At 35.2% G+C, this 23,322-nt stretch overlaps 1 protein-coding gene across 32 annotated transcripts in view; it reads right to left on the bottom strand.

The window, feature by feature from the left end:
- dlgap1b (discs, large (Drosophila) homolog-associated protein 1b) overlaps positions 1–23,322 on the bottom strand; it is a 235,535-nt gene that overhangs the window by 68,781 nt on the left and 143,432 nt on the right. For 16 of the 32 annotated variants that reach the window (XR_012399713.1, XM_073941562.1, XM_073941556.1 and 13 more), the window contains 2 exons: positions 13,679–13,859; positions 2,141–2,387 (listed from right to left, as the gene is read on the bottom strand). Coding sequence is in view for 31 of the 32 variants with exons in the window: in XM_073941562.1 (XP_073797663.1) it covers positions 2,141–2,387; positions 13,679–13,859 (428 nt within the window). In the remaining variant the exon portion in view is untranslated. The remainder of the gene's footprint in view (positions 1–2,140; positions 2,388–13,678; positions 13,860–23,322) is intronic. The other 16 variants (XM_073941566.1, XM_073941559.1, XM_073941580.1 and 13 more) reach the window with 1 other exon arrangement.

Below are 23,322 nucleotides of genomic sequence, written 5' to 3'. Positions count from 1 at the left end.
ACCTTCTTGATGTGATGTGTATATATATTTATACAACAGTTCTGTCTGGTTCTCAAATCTGATTGGCTGATAGCCGTGCAATATTCTGCAATATCAGAACTCCTACAGCCTCTTTACCCTTTGTGTATTACTCCGCCCACATACAGCCAGCAACAAGCAGACACTACAGATCTAAAGTTTAAAAGATGCACGCTCAACTGTTTAACTGTCAGCTTATGATTTGAATCCAATGTGGAAGAAAGTAGTTCCTCATACAAAAGGGTTTTTGAAACTCTCCATGTTTGATTTTGTTTTTATAAACACAATTATGCCGTCAAACTGTTGTAAGGCACGAGGCCGCACACGCCTCCCACCAGTGCCGATATACAGCCATATCGCACTGCTACTCGTGTGACATTGCTCATATATATATATATATATATATATATATATATATATATATATATATATATATATATATATATATATATATATATATATATATATATATATATGCACACACAGAAAGTGAAAAGATGTTCCTCAAAATGTTCTGGGTTTTGACACACACTTTCTCATGCTACCATATCACTGTATACTTCAGAAACTTCACTGGGTTACTGTTAAGTCACGTATTGATTTTACGACCTTTATTTTAACATAAAAAGCAGTGCATGAGCTATCACCTGACTACAAGGTCCGGATTGGCTAATCGGGTGGACCGGGAGGATTCCGGGTGGGCCGATCCGTTTTTTGGCTGTGATGGCCTATGTCCCTAGCTGCTAGCACTCTCAGCAGTCACATTTATTTATTTATTCATTTAATTATTTATTTCACCATAGCCTCACTCTTTTTATGCATTATTTTGCCGCAGCTTTTGTTTTCTCTGAGCCCCATGAGCAAAATGCAGCCTGCAGGTTAATGATGACGTAACTATCATTCGACCCCAAACAGCGGCACCTTAGTGAATATAAGAATTCGAATAATTAAAATAATGAATATTACACCTGCTCAATGAAAATTTGATTATTCACTACATTAATAAATCTGACATGACTTGATCTGAAATCTAAAAAAGGGAGAAAAAGTTTAAGCCATCAATAGAAAGTAATACTGTGGTTAAAAGAGTCTTGCAGATGACAGTGCAATACTTATTTTTTATTCCAAACAAACTGGCATAACAGAACTATTGTGGTTCAGTGGTCAGCACGTTACGTTGCGCTGCCGCCAACCCGAATTTGAACCTCATTCGAGTACAATTAGTTTTTTTTTTTTTCATTTTTAGTGTTAAGACATATAATGCTGTTTGGTTTACTTATGTAGGTGTACGTATTTAGTTTTTTGTGTAACCACCGTTACAAAGGACTCCGTATCTATAAAAAATTTTGCACATAATATATATTTAGATATTGCAGGAAAGGACATTGTGCTGTTTTAAAGAATAGTGCTGGAGATTTAGCTACCTTTTAATGTTCTCATATTTATGAAAAACATTTGAAGTTTTAAAGCAGATGTTTTCTTGAAAGAGACGTGATAGTGTCATTAGAAACTGAATTGGAAATGACATTATTTTAATATAGTCAGTCGTGAACTGAGGTAGGCTGCTCTAAGGCTTGAAACTCCTGGGCTGAAAAGGAGTCCCACTCTGGCCCTGCTGATACATTTGTGACCTGGTAACTCTCGCCACTTCCACCAGGCAGTCTTCGTTTTCCATCTGGACGTACACTGAGCCATGTTGTAACTAAAGACCATGGGTGGTCAAGCTTTTTCGTACAATATGCCTAAGCTATGGAATGGTCTACCCATCAGCATCAGTAATGCTTTAAGAAACCTCTCAAGACTCACCTTTACCATTGTTTTTAACTTAAGTTGATTATTTTTGTCAATTTGATCATTCAATTTTATTGTTCATATTTTATTGTCTTATTGTCGTGTTTTTTTTTTAAAACTGTCTTTATTGTTCTCCTTTCTTACTGCTTGCCTTGTATGCCTTGCATGCTCCGTGTCTGAGAAAAGCGCACTATAAATAAAATGTCTTATTATTATTATTCTAAAAAAGGTGTACTCAAGTCAGTGTAAACTTCATTAAATAAGGCTGAAAAACAATCTGAGCGTTGTGTCATTGGCCATGATTAGATTTATGAAAGAGTTGTGCTCATACCTGTGCTGCTCTGTATGGTTCTGACAGTAGTTGTAGTCCGCGGAGGTAAAATGGCCTGACGTGTCGCTCTCTCCTCCTCCTCCTCCTGCGAGCAGCCTTTCTCGATGGCCCGCACATAACTGTGGCTCCTCATGCGGAAACATCCGGAGCCTGGCAGATCCAGAGCATCTACAGCCTGAGACTCCATCTCACTGAAAACACTCTCACACACGGCCTCGATCTGCCCGTTCACCTCCACCTCACTCACCTGCAGAGGGAGACAACGCAACACTGTCAAAAGAACAGCTCTATACCATTCTGACGTGGGATTTACAGTCAAACCAACAACATTCAAGAGATATTTTGTGGATATTGTTGTGACAGTGGGTTTTTGACACTATTGTTTTTATGTGAGGATCGTAAAATAGATTTAAAAATAAATTTGTATTATACTAAAACAGTGGACTATAAAACCAAAGAAACTTAAGAACCTGCTGCAGCGAGACTGGGGAAATATTTGAAAATAAGTTCAGGTTTAGAAAATAATTTCAAGTTGTCATTGAGCCTAAGGATGTATTGTTAGTCATGCAAATAGTCATATTAAAATGTGTCTGGAATATTATTGGTTGACAGTAAACCCTCTCCGTTATTCCTCATGCTCTTAAATTGTATAGATTACGCATAATTCATAGAGTTTGATGTTTTTTTAATTATTGTATTATGTTATATAGTAGTATTTTTATTAGTTAAATATTGATTTAAGTGTGTGTTTGACCCATTTCAAAGAATTGTGCTGCAGTGCCCTGTCCTGTCAAATTTTAAATAAAAAAACTAAACTACACGTGTATTTCAAAAAGTCTTCAAGAATGAAAATGAATATGTTTTCACACAGTTTGACTGAATCTATTCATATTTTATTAGTATTTTATAAATTAAACTGAATAAGCTGTGTCCGCACTGTAAAAAATTGTCACTTAGTCCTGACAGCGTATGTTTTTAGGTCATTGTAACTTATTAAACTAAGTTAATCATGTTCTAACTTAATTTTCTAAGTTACTCAAGCTGTTTTAAGTCAGTTTAACAATATAAGTTTAATGGATGGTTAATTTAATTCAGTCTCTAATGCTCATTCTGCATCATTCTCAACAAAGCTTTAACACACTAATACAGATAACAGAGCAGAAAATAAAAGAGTGCAGAGGGGAGGAAATCTGTACAAGTGAAAGGCTGCATTACTAGTGCTCTTTCTTTACTACAAGTGTAGGGCATGACAGAAAGAAAAGGTGAGATTGGATTATACAGAAATGAAGCAGTGAAAGGAGTCTTGTGATTTGAGGATGGAAAGGAAGTGGAAACATGGGACAAAAGTGAGATGTGATTGGATAAAAAATAAAAACAGCAAAGGGGGCCGCAGTCAGGTGGCATTTACACTAGTAGTGTGTTTTTGTTTTGATACAGCATTTTAATATAAAAACACACTTGTACAGACTGGTGTTTTTACTGCATTCAAGAATAATACAGTCATGGTCCACACTATACACTTGAAAAAGCTACATGACGATACATGACCATTCCCACTCACACACACTCATATTTTTCCCAGCCTGATCCAAACAAGATATTGCAACTATTTTATGTTTTGTCAGTTTAGTGGCTAATTCATTCAGAAGACTTCTGTCGTATGAAAATTTAGCAAATCGTACTAAATTGTACAAATGAGATTGTAGGAATTCATACAAATTAGCCACTAAGTTACGAATTGCCGTGAGATAGCGTTGAATTTTCCAGCATCCACATTTGCCATCTACCACCTTTTTAACAGTCATGTGAGAAAGGCTTGGAGAATCAGGGAACGATATGCAATAGTCCAGAAGACCAATCAATAAAACGGCTGTTGTAAACAGCTAAACCAATATTCACTAAACTTTGTTGCAATAAAACCTCTTAAACTCCAGCAAGGTACAGTGGTCTTAAAATAACCCACAATAGACGAAATCCGCGAAGTCAGCCTAATTTTTTTTTTTTTACAATTTTTATAGATGTTTTAAGACAATAAAACGCCTCACTACACACTACCTTTCTCTGACAGGCATTAACATTTGTACCATTTTCTTTTTTTTTTTTGTTTAACCACTGTCAAACCTTCATACAAAAATAAGTTCAGTATCATAGAATGTAAGCTCTTTCTTTATGTAACGAACCGAAGATTAATTCATTCCATAATGGTGCCCTGCAGCCGCGTAACTTCTACCTTCTTTTAGCTTGTCCAGAATACTCCAAATACTCCAAACTTCTACCTTCCTCTGCCTTTTGGGTGCCACCGTCTGTGCAGGTTTTGTCAACATTGTGGGGTTTGTTGGGGAGAAAAATTGCATACAGTACATACAGTCCAGCACTTCAGAGTCACACTGCGAGCGATCAAAGATTTATGTAAATTTGGCAAGCTGAGCGCATTCTGTATACAGGAGACACGGCACAGAGATTGATTGACAATGGAAGTGCACAATCAGGATGCAAAATGCACAATCGAGATTTAATTTTATAAATTAAAAGTTCAGATTGACAAACACTGTAAATGCAAAAATGTAGCAAAAATACCTATATTTTGCACAAAAAAATAATAATAATCCACCATTCTGCACATGACTACTGCATTTTAAAATAAAGGGTTGCATTTCTGGTTTGGGGAACTGAAGCATTTAATTTAAAACAATAAATCTGTGCTACACTCTCAGACAAAATGGTACAATGTTGTACCAAAGAAGGTAAAAACCCTTGTCACTAGGGCAGTACCTTTTCATGGAACAGAATTGCACCCTAAGACAAAGAAAGTAATTAGTACCGTCATACCTTTAAGGACATGATTTGTACGATGGGGAGCCAAAATGTACCTTTGGTTTTAAAACCTGCAGATACAATATTGTACCTTCATCAAAGGTACAAATCTGATCCACAAGGGTAACACTACAGTGACAAGACACTTTGTACCTCAACAGTGTCAAATGTGTCCCTTTAAGAACCATTTAAAGGCCTTTTGATTTATACAAAATGTGTCAATTTATTTTCAGTAAATATAAAACAATCAAACAGTTTAGTTTCAGTTTACAAAAAAAAAATATTTTTGTGTAAATGCACAGTTTTCAATTTACTCAATTAATTAGAAACAGAATTATGCAAAATAGTGTACAAGATATTTTTAATTTAATTGTAATATTACTAAAATGTCTGCAAGAACGCTTTGCATATGCAGGACTTTTGCCAGCTCACATGTAAAGCGAACACCAAAAGTTGGGGATATCTACAATGAAAATGTATTTATTAGAAAGTGCTTACCAAATGTTTATTAAAAAAAAAAATCGCTTAAATGTTTAGGTATATACCTATAGTTTTATGTTTTACCAGTTGTTTTGTATTATAGAAATTAATAATCAATGTTTATGGGTTTCTTTAAACATATGCTTTTAAAATTGCTTTCCCAGAAATAATTATTTTCATAGATATTGTAATAAAGAAGAAGTTGTCCAACACTTATGTACCTTTTTTATAAGAACAATTGTGTGCCTTCATTTCTCATAGGAGGTTTTTTCTGTACCATATAATGTACAACATTTACAAAGGTACAAAACTGTTTCTTAAGAAACATTATTTATCTGTCATGAAATTAATGCAACATTATAATCACAAAGCTCATTTGAATACATTTCTTTTAATTCTTATTTGAGGATTTTTTACTCTGGGGGGTTTTCTTTTTTCATTCCCTGCAATACAGTAGTACTCAACACATCAATAATATTGATGTGGGAAGACTATTGGGGTTATTGGTTGTACTGTAGGCTGAAAGTAATCTTTTCATTTTAATAAGTTGCTTTTTAATATTTAATGAACGACCTGTAAGGATAATAAGGCCACTTCGTTGTGCTTTAAAAAAACAAGTAACATAAGTTACTCAAATAATTCATGAAAAAAAAAAGAAATGGAACAGATAAGGTGTATGTTTAGCAAAATCACAACAGAAGGATTTTTTTCTGTATTTACTATCACATGGCATTTGTAGAAAATAGCTCCCTTGGCCTCAACAAGCGGCCCTATTGCACTGCTGTACTGTAGAAATCTGTTCATCCAGAAATTCTGATTCAATAGTTTCTCTGTGAAATCTTGCACACAGTAATTCCCCTGAAAAGTGTATTTGTGGCTGCTCCCAAGTACAAAGGGACTGCCCTTATATCTATGGTTGTCTTACACACCTACGTATCTTAATTCAATATGAGTAAACCTTATATATTGATTGCTATGATTTTTTTTTGCGAGAGGACAAGTTTAAGGTAACACTTTATTTTGATGGTCTATTTAATTATTAGCAGACTGTCTGCTTAATATCTGTTGATACTGCTCCTTCAACAGACAACTGACCATAAGAAACTTTGCATATGCATGTCTACTTACACCAACCCTAACCTAACAGTCTATTTATAATCTAATGAGAATTAGTTGGCATGTAGATGCAATGTAACTTAAATTTAACCAACGGACCATCAAAATAAAGTGTGACCAAGTTTAATCACATAACATTTAAACACAATAAATACTAATTGTTTTTAAGTGAATTTAAATAACATGGCAAAGGTTTCCACAATTTTGTAATAGAAATGCAAGAGCCACACCTACACCCAACATCTTTGTATAGGGTCCATTTAAACAACAGCATTTTTAGCCACAAAATAAAAAATATATTTTGAATGTGTTCTGCCTGCTCATTTACACAAAGGTACATGGCAAACACCACCATTATTCTTCCCATTTAAACACCCATTATGGGAATCTTGAAAAAGAGTGACATCTTGCACTGAAAAAAAGCACTAGAATTTACTTTAAAAAAATCCTTGTAACAATTTGCACAAACAAATTTCAAGTACATTTTACTCTTATATCAGGTATAATTAGCTTTTCAATGTCATGTCAAATTTACTTCATGTTTAACTTGACACTCCTGATTTAATTAAGTAATGCTAAAATTATTATCTTTCATTTTGTTTCATACTTATTTAAACGAATCAAGAAATGCCAAGTTCTTGTTTTAGCCAAAGGAACATTGCTTTTATCAATTAAAAATCTCAGTTACAAATTAGTTCATTTGGTATAATTAGTTTAATTAAGACACACATTTCCACTGACTTGAAATGTGCTAATTCACGTTATTTTAAGCAAACTCGACTTCTAGCTCAAACTTAGCTTCTAGGAGCTAGCGTAGCACATCGATGGCAAACTTGCACAATAATAGCAGAGTACATGATTCACTGATCAATTAATTCATTTAGTTGAATTGACTTGAAAAAATACACTAAACTCATTGCCTTTTTACTGAATTTTCTGGGTTTACTGTAAGTAAAATCAACCTGTTGCTTTTATGGCAACAGGTTTACTCGCTTTTCTAAAAGTAAAGTAACTAATTGTTTTTAATTGTTGTCGCTGCTTTGTTAACACTTCGTAAAATGCAGATTACTTAATTTTACGTCTTTGTTTACATCTGTGTGCGCATGTAGATATGGCTATGAGGGGTAAAGCAACATTTTAGTGATAGAACTCCCCCTCACAAAGTGTCAGCATGTATGTAATAGAGCGTTTTCACAGACGAGTAAATGCAAGTCGACCTGTAATTGTTGCCGTGTGAAACTTCAAAAACACAAGGGATACAATTTTCCATTTTTAATTACATTGCTGTGTAAACTTAAACTCTGCTCATACTTAGCATTATTACCCACAATTGGGTCATTAATACAAATTTGGGAAATCCTAAAAGATTACCGTAATCCGCGGCAGTCCTGGGAATCTTAGATTGTTGGATTGACTTGTTCACAGACTGCCACTCAATGGCCGTTGTGATTAAATTTTTCCTCCGCTAAAGTTCTAGTTGTGTCTTTCCTGGAGTAACATTTCAGCTGCAATGAGCGTCAAACCAAGAACCAATAGGAGCACAAAATCTAATGATGCAATCAGCACGACAACTGCTCACCCGTGCTTTTTCTGGATTTACAATTATATTATGCTCTGAGCAAAATCCAACCTACTGTAGGCTCATTCTAATTACGTTCCCCTTTATACATTTCTGGAGAGCGCCAAATACATCCCAGCAGCTATGATTTTTTTTTTGTTTTCACAAATCCACCAGAGGCCGCTGTGTATGCTTTTTGAGATCTCAAAGTTGCCTCGCAAGTGACAATTGCACCTGCTGTAAATCCAACCAATAGTATTTTCAAAAGCACCAATTGACCTGCCCACCCACTTCTGTAAACCTAACTGACAGTTTAAAAAAGCAAACTAGAAAAAAAGCCCTTGCATGATTTTGACCACATTTTCAGATTTTACCACATTCTTACTCTGTTATGTATTGTTTATTTTATTTTTTGCCTTTTGTTTTAGTCTTACGTGCTTACTGGAATCATTCTTTACCGGACTCAAACCCTATCGTTGTGGTCAACTTCTTTCTGCATCTCAAGTCCGCCGATGTACATTGCGAGTTAACTGGACAAACCGGTAACAGCGGGAAAGCCGTCCTTACGAAGGTAAGCCGCCAGCTGGTAATCGTTAAAAGGAACGACATCATACCGTCCGGTATCATTCGATTTAAAAACAAAATGAAGCCATACTTACTTTGGGTACATAAGTCGCGATCTCCAAAAATGTATACAGGGCTACGTTTTCAGAATGAGCCTGTGTTGGCATAATCCCAGGTAGCTTATGTTTGGTGTGAGGTATCCTTTCAGAATAAGGGTTACTGAATGCGTCACGGTCGGATGACATCCAACACTGGATGAGTTTTCATGCTACAGTAGTCTGTGTTTGCAATGTCTTGATTGTCGATCAGTTTGACATTATGACAACTGAGATCTTACAGTGTGACAAGGTAATCATGCTTGTGCAGTCTACAAGCAAGCTACAATCGTTTAAGATTATTAAAAATCACACAGTGCAAGCCGGGCTTTAGCCTTATACGCACCTACAATTCAATGCATGTCTGCATGCCCACACACATACATTCAGAATACGCATGAGAGAACCAATGAATGATGGGTTTTTATAGTGAGCCGACTGAGCTTTTTGTCACTGAAATGATTGATTTATCCTCAGGGACCAGAAGAGACAGATTCGCACACAAGCCTGAGGGCAAGTGTGTGTTTTTCGTCGGTGGGAGGAAGCCACTTTTTAAAAGGTAAGGGCTGTTGTCTGTCTGAGTGAGCTGTCAGGCTCTGAACACTCACCTTAAAACTGTCTCGTTTGTAAACGCTGCCCGTCACCTTATCCCAGGGCTACAGGAGCTAATCTTGAAAACTCACCTTAAAATCCCAAGGCTAAAGACACTAATCCTGAAAACTCACCTTGAAAATCCCTAAGCTACACGTTAACATTGTAGAACACAACCTAAAATTTGCTTTACATTACTTAAAAGGCTTTGCTGACACCAAGTTCCCTCAAAAATGTAATTGAAACTAACAGTTAACATGAAAGCTTAATCTTGTTGACACTTAATCTTGAAGAAACACTCTACTTTTTTGGGAATAAGCTGATTTTACAAGTCCCCCAGAGTTTAACAGACGAGTTTTTCCATTTTTTAATCCATTCAGCCAATCTGCGGTTTACTTATACAGGTAGCTCAGCTTAGCATACATCATTGAATTAGATTAGACAATTAGCATATTGCTCAATTAAAAACAAATAAATAAATACAGCACTGCAAAATATCATTGTGCCTGCTGCACCCAAAGTTCCTTGATTATTACACCAGAATGAGAGTATTGGTTAAGATCATCTCAACCTAGAAAATAAAAAAATTAGATTTTCAAGTTTTAAATTCAAGATTTAAAGAGAAAAAAAAATCTAAACTATTTTTTATTATGCTAGTGGTCTAATCCGATTCAATGATTTATGCTAAGCTAAGCTAAAAGTGTTTCCACCAGACTTGAAGATTAGCTAAATGGATTCGGCAAATATAAAACTTGTCTATTTAACTCGAGGGGAGGGTTCCTTTAAAGCAGGGGTTTCCTGCAAAGTTTAGTTCCAACCCCATTCAGACACTTAGCTATTCAAGCTCTTACTAGGCTTTATTGAAACATCCTTGCAGGTGTGTTGAGGCAAGTTGGAACTAAAATCTGCAGGACACCAGCCCTCCAGGACCGAGTTTGGACACCCCTGCTTTAAAGGCAGGGTAAGTGATTTGGTTCAAAAACATTTTTTGTTTGTTCCAATTCTTGGAAAAAAAAAAAAAAAAACACCTGGGAAAAAAATGTGCTCCCTCCAGAAATGTATAGGGGTACATCATCAGAATGAGCCTGGGTTGTGATATTGCATCTCTGAAATCAACTACACTGAAAAAAATTATTCAGAGATGATTCCTTGGATTTACTCAATTTTTTTACGTTAAGTGGTTGTAAACAATTTATTTGTGTTGAATTTAAACAAACAAATTAAGTTGAATATTATTAAACTTAATTTGTTTGTTTAAATTCAACACAAATAAATTGTTTGCAACAGTTCTGCATGCAACACTTTTTTTCAGTGTACCCTACCTTTAATATTCTGTTAGGCTACTTGCATGTACTCCTTTAATTAGCTACAGAGGTCCCTTCAGATGCATATCGCGCTATATTTTAGTTGGATTTATTTTATGTAATGTATATTTAGTTATTGCAAAATACAATCTTTTAAGCAGATGAGTTTCATCAGTATTACAGCAAGCTATCACATCACAAAGTCTTGATAGCACAAACCTTTTTTTTCCCTTAATGATGAGCTGCATTTAACAACTTACACTATTCAAGTATATATCATATATATTTGATTTTACTTCGATATTCACATTGTACTTCTACCCCCACAACTTCATATTAATATCGAAATGAAACAATCATACCCTGACTAAGGCCTGTATAGTATGAATGTTTGATCCCATGGAGATTTTTTTAAACAAACCTTTTTAGTTTTTAAAAGAACACTTTTTGATGTAGTGAATAACATTTAAATAATTGACAGAACATTTTCCCACAATGAATAACCTTTAGTTGACTGGGAAGGCTATAAAAAAGCACTTGAGCTCCACATAGGCAATCATGCAATTTTAAAATCACATGTGAACCATATGAAACACATGAGAAATATTTGTTTTGAAACTGTGATTATGTGAACAAATGTGTTCACGTGAAGAAACATACAAATTTTCCAAAACATGTTTCACATGTGCTCCATATATATCGTATGTGTTTTTAACGTGACTGAAGCTCGTAAAGCCTAATGTGATTTATCTGTAAGGAGAGGTTAAAGGTTCTTTGTGAAACCATCTATGCCAGGGGTGTCAAACTCAATTCCTGGAGGGTCGAAGCCCTGCACAGTTTAGTTCCAACCCTGCTCCAACACACTTACATGTAGGTTTCAAACAAGCCTGAAGGACTCAATTAGTTTGATCAGGTGTGTTTAATTAGGGTTGGAACTAAACTGTGCAGAGCTGCGATCCTTTTGGAACTGAGTTTGACACCTGTGATCTATGCCAATGAAGATTTTCTTTCTCTTTTTTTATACATGTATGACTGTAATTCAGATGGGAAGGGAATAGATGGTGGTTCCGCTGTTGTGACCCCTGATAAATAAGGGCTTAAGCCGAAGGAAAATGAATTAAGGTAATCCAGACGTGTAGACATAGGGGTCAATTTTTGGAAACTGAGATTTGTACATAATCTAACTGGTATATTCATTCTTATATTATTATTTAACTCCATTGATGTATGGCCTGTTAGGATAAGATAATATTTAGCCAAGATACAACAATTTAAAAAATGTGGAAAATGAGATTTCTGAACAAATCAAGACATTTTTTTTTAAATCATCTTTAAGGTTGTCTATATGATGCTCTTAGCACATTACTAATCAAACTATAAAGTTTTGATAAATCTATGGTGGCATACATTGTTTTCATGAAACATAATCTTTATTTAATTTTCCAAAATATTTTGGCAATTCCCACAAATATTCCCGTGCAATATAAGATTTTTATTGATTTTGCGGTCCAATGTAACATATTGTCAATGTGACATGACTTAACCATATGTGACCACTGACATTCACAAATCCACACTTTGAAGTCCGACTATAACATGTTATTCAGGTACATTTTATGAATAATTCAGACATACTGTACTCATTACACAAGTGTTCACCAATTACACTTTAGACAAAAACGTTTAAATGTTTCTGCTAATAAAAACTAGGGCCAGACAGAATCTGCAAACATTTTTACTTTCTGTGCAGAATTTTGTTAAAAATCTGTGGATTAATTTAGAATGATGTTGGGAATATCGTAAAAACTTTAATATAAGAAATTATACCTTTTTAACTTGAAAAACAAAGCAAGTCTCTCATATAATATATCTACTAAAAGATATATTACTTTTCAAGCTTTATTATAAATAAATCATATGAACATTTTCATATTATTTAATATTACTTAAATTCATTTAAAAAACTAAATATAAATGTACACACATTTACACAAGTAAATACACAGACTCAATGATGGGCTAAAAATCTGCAGATTTTGGTGCACACAGATTCCCTGTGGTCTTTAAATTGTCTGTAATCTAACTTTTCCCACTACCCAATGTGATAGTAACAGTTAGGCAGGACTTTTAAGGTAGCGTTGCAACCACAAAACACTAGATTTATTTATAGATGTAGAACCATACCACAAGGAGCAGCTTAATATAAACAGTTGGGGAAAAACACTATTATATTAAAAATGTTTTGATAAAACTTGATAAAACATGCTTTACATTCATTTAGCCCAAAAACATTTATCTTTTTTTTACCATCTAAAGAGAAATAATGCACAATGGTAAAACTTTTGTTTAGTTTACAGTTCATTCTATTGACTACTGGCTTATTACCTGCCTAATATTAAGATCTTAACTATTCATTAGTATTTATAAAGTATATTATTCAACATCCCTAATCCTATGAAAAACCCAATTAACTATTAATAAACAGCTAATTAGTAGTTGATTAAGCTAGTAGTGTTAGTTAATGGTTTGTTAATTCCATGAATTGTGACCTAAAGTTTACAATCAAACTTTCTAGTGCACATTTGTCAAACTCATGCATGTGCGTGCTCACTATAAAAACACAGAACACTTTCAATTAACAAAAATGTTTACATCAAAACTGTATAATTTACCTCAGCTTCAGGTTCTTTTAAAAAGTATGCCAACAAGAAACCTTTAAGACTATAATCCCAACATGCTGTCACTTCTGTTATTCTCTAATTCTAATCTTCCATATATACTGCGCTGATAGTATGCAAATTAGGATTCTGAATAAGAAATGGATGAAGAGATGATAAATTATTTCGTGAGATGGATGAAAAACTGATTACTTGAGCCAAAGTATTACTTTTTTTTCCTTCCCCGGTTTTCCTCCCCTCTGCAAACCTTCTCAGATGAAGGCTCTGGCTAGAAATCACCTTCAGGATGGAATCTTAATGGTGATTTCTACCAGAGAACTAGAGGGGCGATGACCAACCTGACTTATGGTGCTCATGGCCCTCATGTAGCTCTCATTTCGGGAGCGAAATTTGGGTGAAGCCAGCAGAGTGGCCGGGTCCAGACTGTCCAAACTGCGGTTGATTGAAACCTCACTCACCGCTCGCAGGTAACTGTGACTCCGAATCTGCAGCTTGGGGGAATGCGACTCCGCACTGATCCTTCAAAAAAAGAGGAAGAAGCAGAAGAAGAAAGAACGTGAACAGGTGTATATAATGAGGGGTGAGAATAAAACGAGAGGTGAGACTATACTCTTGTAACTCGTTCATCATGTTGCTGCGTTGGTGAGCTCATATTTATTAATGCTGACCTGAAAACAGCTCTATGTGTGCTTGTTAGCATTTATTTCATACAGTTGAAGTCAGAATTATTAGCCCTACTAAATGATTAGCCTGCCTAAGTAAATCTGTTTAATGAAAAGATTTTTTTAACACATTTCTAAACACAATTGTTTTAATAACTCATTTGTAATTTCTAATAACTAATTTCTTTTATCTTTATGATGACAGTTTGTGATGTCCCAATCAGGTTTTTTGTCGAGTCTGAGTCATTTGATTATCTACTGATACCGTAACCCGATCCGATACTTCTATAATGCAAAAAAAATAAAATAATGAATAACAAAGAAACAGATCCAGAATGTTCCTTATTTTTTTATTTTTTTTCGCCTTATTTTAACATTTAGCAACTCTTCTGTGAGATAGCTTGAATAGTAACGTCTAGATAGGAAACAGCTGTAGATCTGCACATCAATATAGCAACATTTATGTGATATTGTATAACAATAAGTAATATTCTTATAGTACCTTGATGGCTGGGTCTAGGATTGGGGTAGGAGTAGGCGTTAAAAAATAAAATGTATTGGGTAATTTAATAAATAACATAAATAATACTCGATACAACTATTGTTTTTTTCATTAGGGTAAGTGTAGATGCTAAAAAAAATAATTATTAGGTCATTTAATAAATATTATAAATAATTCTCGTTAACTTCCGGCCGCAACCGTATCTGATCTAGCAACAACCAGCTTGAAAAATCAAATAATTAATTCCTCACCTCTTGCAATCCCAAGTTTACATATCTCACAATCGTGGATGAAAGTGAGGTGACACAGATGAAAGTGAAAAGGGTTGGGGAGTTGCAGAAGAAAGTGTCGCAGGCGAAGGGGGATGGAGGGGTGGGTGATGTTGTTGCGGATGAGAGTCATGGAGAAAATGTGTCACGGGGGAAAGGGGGGAGGTAGGGGTGGGTGATGTCGCAGGTGAAAGTGAAGAGGATTAGGAAGTTGCAGAAGAAAAGTGACGTTGGTGAAATAGGGGAGGGAGGAGTGGATAAAAATTTAAGAGGGTTGGGGAGTCATGGAAGAAAGTGTCTTGGGCGAAAGCGCAGAGGGAGGGGAGGGTAATGTCGAGGACGAAAGTGAAGAGGATTAGGAAGTCACAGAAGAAAGTGTTGTGGGCGAAATGGGGGAGGGAGGGGTGGGTGATGTCACGGACAAAAGTGAAGAGGGTTAGGGAGTTGCGAAAGAAAGTGAAGAGCGGGGAGGGGGGTTGGTAAAATTGGGTGCTGGATTACTTTTTGAGGTGCCGGATCCAGCTTGTTGCGGCACAAATTAAGCCCTGCAATTATCCTAAACTCAACGTCACAGTGATGTAAAAACAGTACTTGTACAGAGTATTATTTTTGTTATTCATTTAATTTTCCAACTCTAAACCCAACTACCACAGTACTGTAAAAATATTCATTATTGTTACACAGTGTCACAAAAATGATGCTATATTGATGTACATATCCTCAGCTGCATCTTTTCTATATACTGTGTGTGTGTGTAAATATATATATATATATATATATATATATATATATATATATAAATATTTATATATAAATATTTATATATAAATATTTATATATATATATATATATATATATATATATATATATATATATATATATAAATATTTATATATTTATTTATTTATATATATATATATATATATATATATATATATATATAAATATATATATAAATATAAATATATATATATATATATCTCAAACCCTTTTGTATGAGGAACTACTTTCTTCCGCCTTGGATTCAAATCATAAGCTGACAGTTAAACAGCTGAGCAAGCATCTTTTAAACTTTAGATCTGTAGTGTCTGCTTTTTGCTGGGTGTATGTGGGCGGAGTAAAACACAAAGGGTAAAGGGGCAGTACAGGTGCTGATATTACTTAAATATATCACGGCTATCAACCAATCAAATTCAAGAACCAGACAGAACTGTTGTATATATATATATATATATATATATATATATATATATATATATATATATATATATATATATATATATATATACAACAGTTCTGTCTGGTTCTTGAATATCTGTCTGGTTCTGGTTGTATATATATATATATATATATATATATATATATATATATATATATATATATATATATATACAACAGTTCTGTCTGGTTCTTGAATTTGATTGGTTGATAGCTGTGATATATTTAAGTAATATCAGCACCTGTACTGCCCCTTTACCCTTTGTGTTTTACTCCGCCCACATACACCCAGCAAAAAGCAGACACTACAGATCTAAAGTTTAAAAGATGCTTGCTCAGCTGTTTAACTGTCAGCTTATGATTTGAATCCAAGGCGGAAGAAAGTAGTTCCTCATACAAAAGGTTTTTTGAGACTCTCCATGTTTGATTTTGTTTTTATATACACAATTATGCCGTCAAACTGTTGTATAAACGCAATATCACACTCGTAGCAGAATACAATTTTTTAATCCAAAAATTAAAATCTGCTTTTAATTTAGCCGAAATAACAATTAAGACTTTCTCCAGAAGAAAAAATATTATAGCAAATACCCTATATTTCCCTTATACTCCCTTAAACAGAGCAATATTTCCTTGCTCTGTGAAATACCATTTAAGAAATATTTGAAAAAGAAGAAAAAAATTCACAGGAGGGCAAATCATTTTCAGCTGTGTATCTGTGACCAATGTAAATGTGAGCTACATAAACAATTAGTTATTTAGTTAATTAACAAGACGGTGGACAATAAGGTCCTTGCATTTCCGTTCATATTTCATTAAAACTTGAACACACACACTCACACACACACACACACACACACACAAACACACATTCTATCCCTCCAGGTCGAGTCAATCTTAATTATGGATGTGGCTCTTAAAATAGTATGCAGTTACAGCAAGAAAAACACACATTAGTCATTCTTCACTGGAGTGAGGAATGGAAAGAGAGAGAGAGAGAGAGAGAGAGAGAGAGAGGAAGAAAAACAAAGAGGAAAGGCTGTAGAAAAAGTACAAGAATAGATGTAGAGGGAGAGATGACAGCGGATGAAATCAATTAAAGCAGCGAACGATGAAAAACAACAAGATATTGTGAGGAAGGACGCATATAAAATTAGATTTTACAGAGAATAGGACAATATTCATGTTCTCATTACAGCTCATTTTACTAAAGGTGATTTTTACATTTTATATGTTGTTTAAGTTGTCAAATCATGTTATGTCAGTATATTTATGTAATATTTCGTTAATTAAACTGCAATGCTAGTTCATTTACAGTAAGAGGAGTTATAATATTCATTTTCCTTCAGCTTAGGTCCTTTATTAATCAGGAGTTGCCACAGTGGAATGAGTGCCAACTTATTCAGGATATGTCTTACACAGCGGATGCTCTTTCAGCTGCAACCTAGTACTGGAAAACATCCATACACACTCAATCACACACACATACTGTACACTACGGCCATTTTAGTCTGTTCAATTTACTCATAGCGCATGTCTTTGGACTGTGGGGGAAACTGGAGCACCCGGAGGAAGCCCACACGAATGGGAGAACATGCAAACTCCACACAGAAATATCAACTGACCCAGCTACGACTCGAATCAGCAACCTTCTTGCAGTGAGGCCACAGTGCTAACCACTGAGCCACCATGATTTATAATAATTAGTTGCTAATGTTGCTTTTACAGATTAGCACATTGTCTTTTTAAATCAAAGTAAAACAAGTAAATAATAAATATTGACCATGTGTCTTGACTGAAACGTCACTAAAACTAAAAGACTGCATAAAAAAATGGAAATGACTCAGATCCCTGATCTGTGAAAATGTTTTGCGGAAATGAAGGGAATCTGTCTATAATGAGCACAGGCCTCAGGGGATTGCATGTTTATTACATAACACAATGTATATTTTCTTTTCTTGGTACTTGCATTTAGGCACACCATGAGTGTGTATATGTCTATTATACCACTGTGTGTCTAAAAAGAGAGTACATTTATGTGGGATCTAGGTTTATAGATTTCCACTTCTTTTAATATGCATTATTTATTAGCACAGTTTCATGTATGTGTGTGCCCGTGTTCGAGTTTAAGGCACAATGCTCGGATTATAAATATTCAATGACGTGTCACTTCTAGTCAAGAAGAAAAATATAAAGAGCGCATCACAAGATCCCTGAACAGTGTTCACCATTGCCTACACACTAGCAAGGAGTGTCTCAAGAGTTAAAAATGTTTATTTGAATGCGCTCATGCACATGAGGAATAGGATGTGTTATTTTAGGGAGAGTTTTTAAGATGCTGATTTTCTTTGTTTCAGATTTACACCCAAACTGCATTGCATTTTACATTATAAAGGCTACAAACAAAAGATACTGTGAAGTCCATTCGTGATATTTCCTCACTACTAAATATCCCACAGTCATCTATTAGCAGTATTATAAGCAGTGTTAGGTAAATTACTAAAAAATTGACCAGAAATCACAAATTACTACTTGAAAATTAAAATCTGATTACATTACTAATTATGTATAAAGTAATCAGATTGCTACTGATATTACTTTCAAGCTACTTTCGAAAATCTAAAAATAAAGTTCTGTAAATGAAAATTGCCGTTCTTTAATTAATTTAGTACTGACTGAAAAACATTTCAAAGGTTTACATTGCTTTACTCACATTCTGCTTTATTATTTTAAGTCATTTAAAGTTAGAGTCAACTCACAGTCATTCGAATGAATCGTCTTGATAATGAGTCTTTAGAGGTTTAGGCATGACGTGCCTATGAAAAAAAAAGCCCCGCCAAATTGTTGCGCGCGCAAAACCTGGGAAAATTTAAACCTGCGGCCCCGCCCACTAACACACCAGCAAAGACAAACAGATCCTGAAGTCATCATGAGTCATAAAGATGCTGTGCTTACCTGGATATTATTGAAAGTGTGAGGGAAAGGAGTGCTTCAGCAATCTACATGCCTACAATGGGTGATTCATCAGCCGTTTGTTAAAGGAAGGATCAGAAAAGACTACTGATGTATGAGACTTTGACAGATCTCGACAGGAACTATCAGTACACAACTTATATATTAGTTTCTTCCGCCATTTTGTAATGGACAGACAATACACCAGGGGTGCAGGCAAAATAAGGACAGTTTATTAGGCACAAAGTCAAACAAAGGCAGGCTGGTGCGCAGCACTGGAAAGGCTCAGGGTGAGCGTGATGGGAGCCCGCAGACAGGATATCATCCATCCACATTGTTAATCAGCTATAGATCACTTATGGTTGAGGCCGGAAGTTAACGAGAATTATTTATATTATTTATTACATTTCCGATTAATTGTATTTTTAAAACGTCTACCCTAACCCTGAACCCAACTGTCACAGTAATGTAAAACAAATCTGGATATGTAGCTTGTAGCGGTAGTTCTACCAGGAAGACCTAAATGTCACGTCACTCATCACAATCCGTTCCAACCAATAGCCACGAGACACAAGGAATACCTAATGCCACGTCACTTATCACAATGAGTTCCAACCAATAGCCAAGAGACACAAGGAATATATAAGCTGTCCATTTCATTCAGTTGGTTGCAGGCACTGACGCAAACATTCACCCACCATCCTCCCCAGAACCACCAAGTTGGCCCTGTCCAGTGTGGAGGAGGCTCTGCCCCTGCCTTCGTCCTCAGCAGACATAGCTAGATCTAAAACCTTACAAACCAAGCCATGGACGGGGCCTATGCCAAAGAAATCCTGTTTCATTATAGTCTTGTCAAACAATACTCATCACTAAATGTAATTCATTATTTTCTCCCTGGTTTTCCGGGTAGAACTGGAGTTTTCTCTATTAGTATAGCTGATTAACCATGTGGATGGATGATAAAAGACTTCTGAGCCTACCCGTAGGTGGAAATTTGAGACATATTTCCCATCTTTTGTATCAAACTATTAAAAATAGTATCAATAACTGGGACGGCATGGTGGCTCAGTGGTTAGCACTGTCACCTCAAAGAAGGTTATTGGTTCAAGTCGTTGGCATTTCTGTGTGGAGTTTGCATGTTGTTTCCGTGTTTGTGTGGGTTGTATGAGTGTTTCCCAGGATTGGGTTGCAGCTGCAAGAGCTTCCGCTGCGTAAAACGTATGCCAGAATAGTTAGCGTTTCATTCCACTGTGGCGACCCCTATTACATAGGGACTAAGCCGAAGGAAAATGAATGAATGAGTATAGATAACAGTACTAACAAGAATCCATCTGCACATGTCTCCCTAACCAAACACAGCTGATTCAGATCATTAGCAGATACTGAATAGTTGGTGGTTGAAATGAGTGTGACAAAGGAGAAATCTAAAACATGCAATGTTGGTGGTCCTCCAGTAGCATGGTCGAGAAACACTGATCTAAACTATACCTATTCCCTGAAACTAGAGTATTCGATCGGCCAGAAAATCTGATATAATGCCGAGGGGCTCTGTGATTACCTGAATTTATTGATTCATATGAAGAGAAGTGAGAAAATGTAAGTTTTGAATGCTTATATTTTATAAACGTGAATTTTGTGTTTGTTTTGTAGCAAAACAGCTTTCAGACCTTGCAACCTAAAGAGTGACATCTTCATACTTACACAAAGTCATTTTGATTTTATGCATGTGAACTTCAATGTTCTTCAAAAAGTATCAACTTCTTAAAACTGAACTTCTTACATTGAACTGGTGAGCATCCGCCGTTGTCAAAGGGACGATGCTTACATTATTCGAATGCTGTGTTTGCAAAGTTTACACACAAGAGCGTGCTTTCTCACACACACACAGAACCAAAAGTGTGTGCTGATTCCCTTTATAATGCAAATCAGTTTGCTCTCATGAATAAGGTTGTGGGATAAAAGTGACTCGCAGCACATTGCAAGTAGGATATGCTGTCACAATATAAAAGAAACCAGCTATAATAGCAAGATGCACGTGAGGTTTTAAAGAAAGCATGAAAAAAATTGTACTTAAAATTAGTTCCTGCTTTAAAAATGACCTAATTTAATTAAATAGTGTGCAACTGAAAAAAAAAAAAAAAAACTTGGCAGCAACTTTAAAGGCTTTGCAATATTCCCTTTGAAATGACTTTGCTCTACTTAATTTTTAATGCAAGGGGAGAATCAGGACAAATCCTAATTTACAATATAATAGTTAATAAAGACATATAGTAAGATGATAAATCAGTTAAGTTGAAGTTTTAGTCATTTTCTTGTGTAGCTTTGGCAATTTCTTTATTTTTTCTTTCAATATCAAGAAAACTTTGAACAACTGAACTCAAAATCAGACCCTGCATTAAAATTACGGCCCATTTTCAATCAATATTATGTTGTGCAACGGGGAAAAATATATAAGAACTTGGCAGCAACTTTAAAGGCACAGGAAAATTCCCTTTGAAATGACTTTGTTCTGTTTAATTTTTAATAAAGAGGAGAGTGAAAGGATTTCACTGTAGTGGTAAGAGTCTCAGGACAAGAAGAGATTTTAAATGAAATTGCATGGAGCGTGTGCATGCGTTCAGAGGTTGGCTTTAAGGACAAGACTACAGCGTCTCCAGAGATACATCCCAGCAGCACTTAGAGATATGGAGTGGGTAAAACGCCTATAAAACAACATGTTTAAAATGACCCCAGAGAAGACAACGACTCATTGAAATTTCAGACAGATTGGCTGTTGAACTCATCTGTGGCTTAATGTACTCACAATACAGTACATACAATTAATTTCCAATGCACAAGTTAATACTTTTCCAGACTTGACTTGTCTTAATACAGGAGTTTCAAACTTTGCTAGGATACCTTAAAAAATACAGATAAAACATTTGATGCCACAGCGGAACATGATTTAAAATGATTTTTTTTTTTTATTTACTTGAATTATAACCCAAAGCATTGCTCCCAAAGGTGCCATAGAATGAAATCTGGATATACCTAAGCAAAGCTGAATAATAAGTGCAGTACATGAAAAAGACATACCATGAGCCTCAAACACCTTTGTTTCCTTGTAAAATCCAGGTGAAAAACAGGCCAATCATAAACAAAACAGACTCTGCCAATTTACATGGAATCATTAATATGTACACACCAGGTAGCCACAACATTTTCTAGTGAAATTACAATGTTTTTGCCCTTACGTTAGCTTATATTATAATTACTACTGTATGTGGGATTAAATCTGTCGCCTATGGCTTGCTTGGTTTAAAACTACTTTCAGCAGTGAATTTAAACCACACTGAGCTGAACTAAACTAAATTCCGAAAACGGGACTTTTCTGTTGTTCTGCAATAACACTTCCGAAACGCTAGTTGACAGTGAGGTGTTTAGGTTCCTCTGTGTCGAGTTTCTTCGCTGGTGTTTTGTTTTTTCTGAACGCTTCCTTAAATGTACAAGTGGCTCAAACTTGCTCATTTTGAGGCAGGAACTGGCAGACGTGCAACAACTTTAACCATGAGGTAAACACAAAACAAAACTTTCCATCCGGAGCTCCTTAACGGGACTCCACACTTGTAAACAATCGCTCCATCGGGCTCGCGTGGCTCTCGGTCCCGCCCACACTCGCCAGCGCTACCAAGCCGACCAATCACAGAGCATTACGCGCTAGTACGACGTGTAGTTACATCTTTTGAGGGTGCTTGTCAGCGACGGCCACGGCGTAGGGCTAAGCGGAAAATAAATTGTATGAATGAAATAACGGTCACAGTGGACTTTAAGGTAGAGTAAGCAGTTCAGTAAAGCAGGCAGCCATGCATGAGTACAAAGCTCTCATCTGTTGACAGCTCACCAGTACAGAAAATGCAAGATAAACAAATTATAACGCTATTTAATGTCACCCCAAAAGAGACATAAGGTCTATTTATATGTTATATAAATATATCTTATATAAATATATCTTTTGTTAGTTCGACATTGTGAAACTCGAATTCTGTGGCACCTTTGAGGATGTTTTATTGGCCAAACTAAATCTAAATAAAATGTATTCATTGTTTTGAAACATGAAACTGTATAGTTAATGATACGGTAACACTTTATAATAACTACACACTATAAATCATTTATTAAGCATTAGCAAATAGTCAATTCATTATCTGTTAAGCATTAACTCTACATTAATTAATGTTAGTAAGCAGTTTATAACTGCAGCTACAAATGCACAATTCTTGACTTACAAACATTTAAAATGTGCTTAATAATTGTATTTTATATACAATATATATATATATATATATATATATATATACATATATATATATATATATATATATATATATATATATATATAC

This window comes from Danio rerio, chromosome 24 (assembly GCF_049306965.1).
Source record: "Danio rerio strain Tuebingen ecotype United States chromosome 24, GRCz12tu, whole genome shotgun sequence".
NCBI classification, from domain to species: Eukaryota; Metazoa; Chordata; class Actinopteri; order Cypriniformes; family Danionidae; genus Danio; species Danio rerio.
The sequence above is the reverse complement of the archived record's forward strand: the minus strand, read 5'-3'. Positions and strand labels throughout refer to the sequence as shown.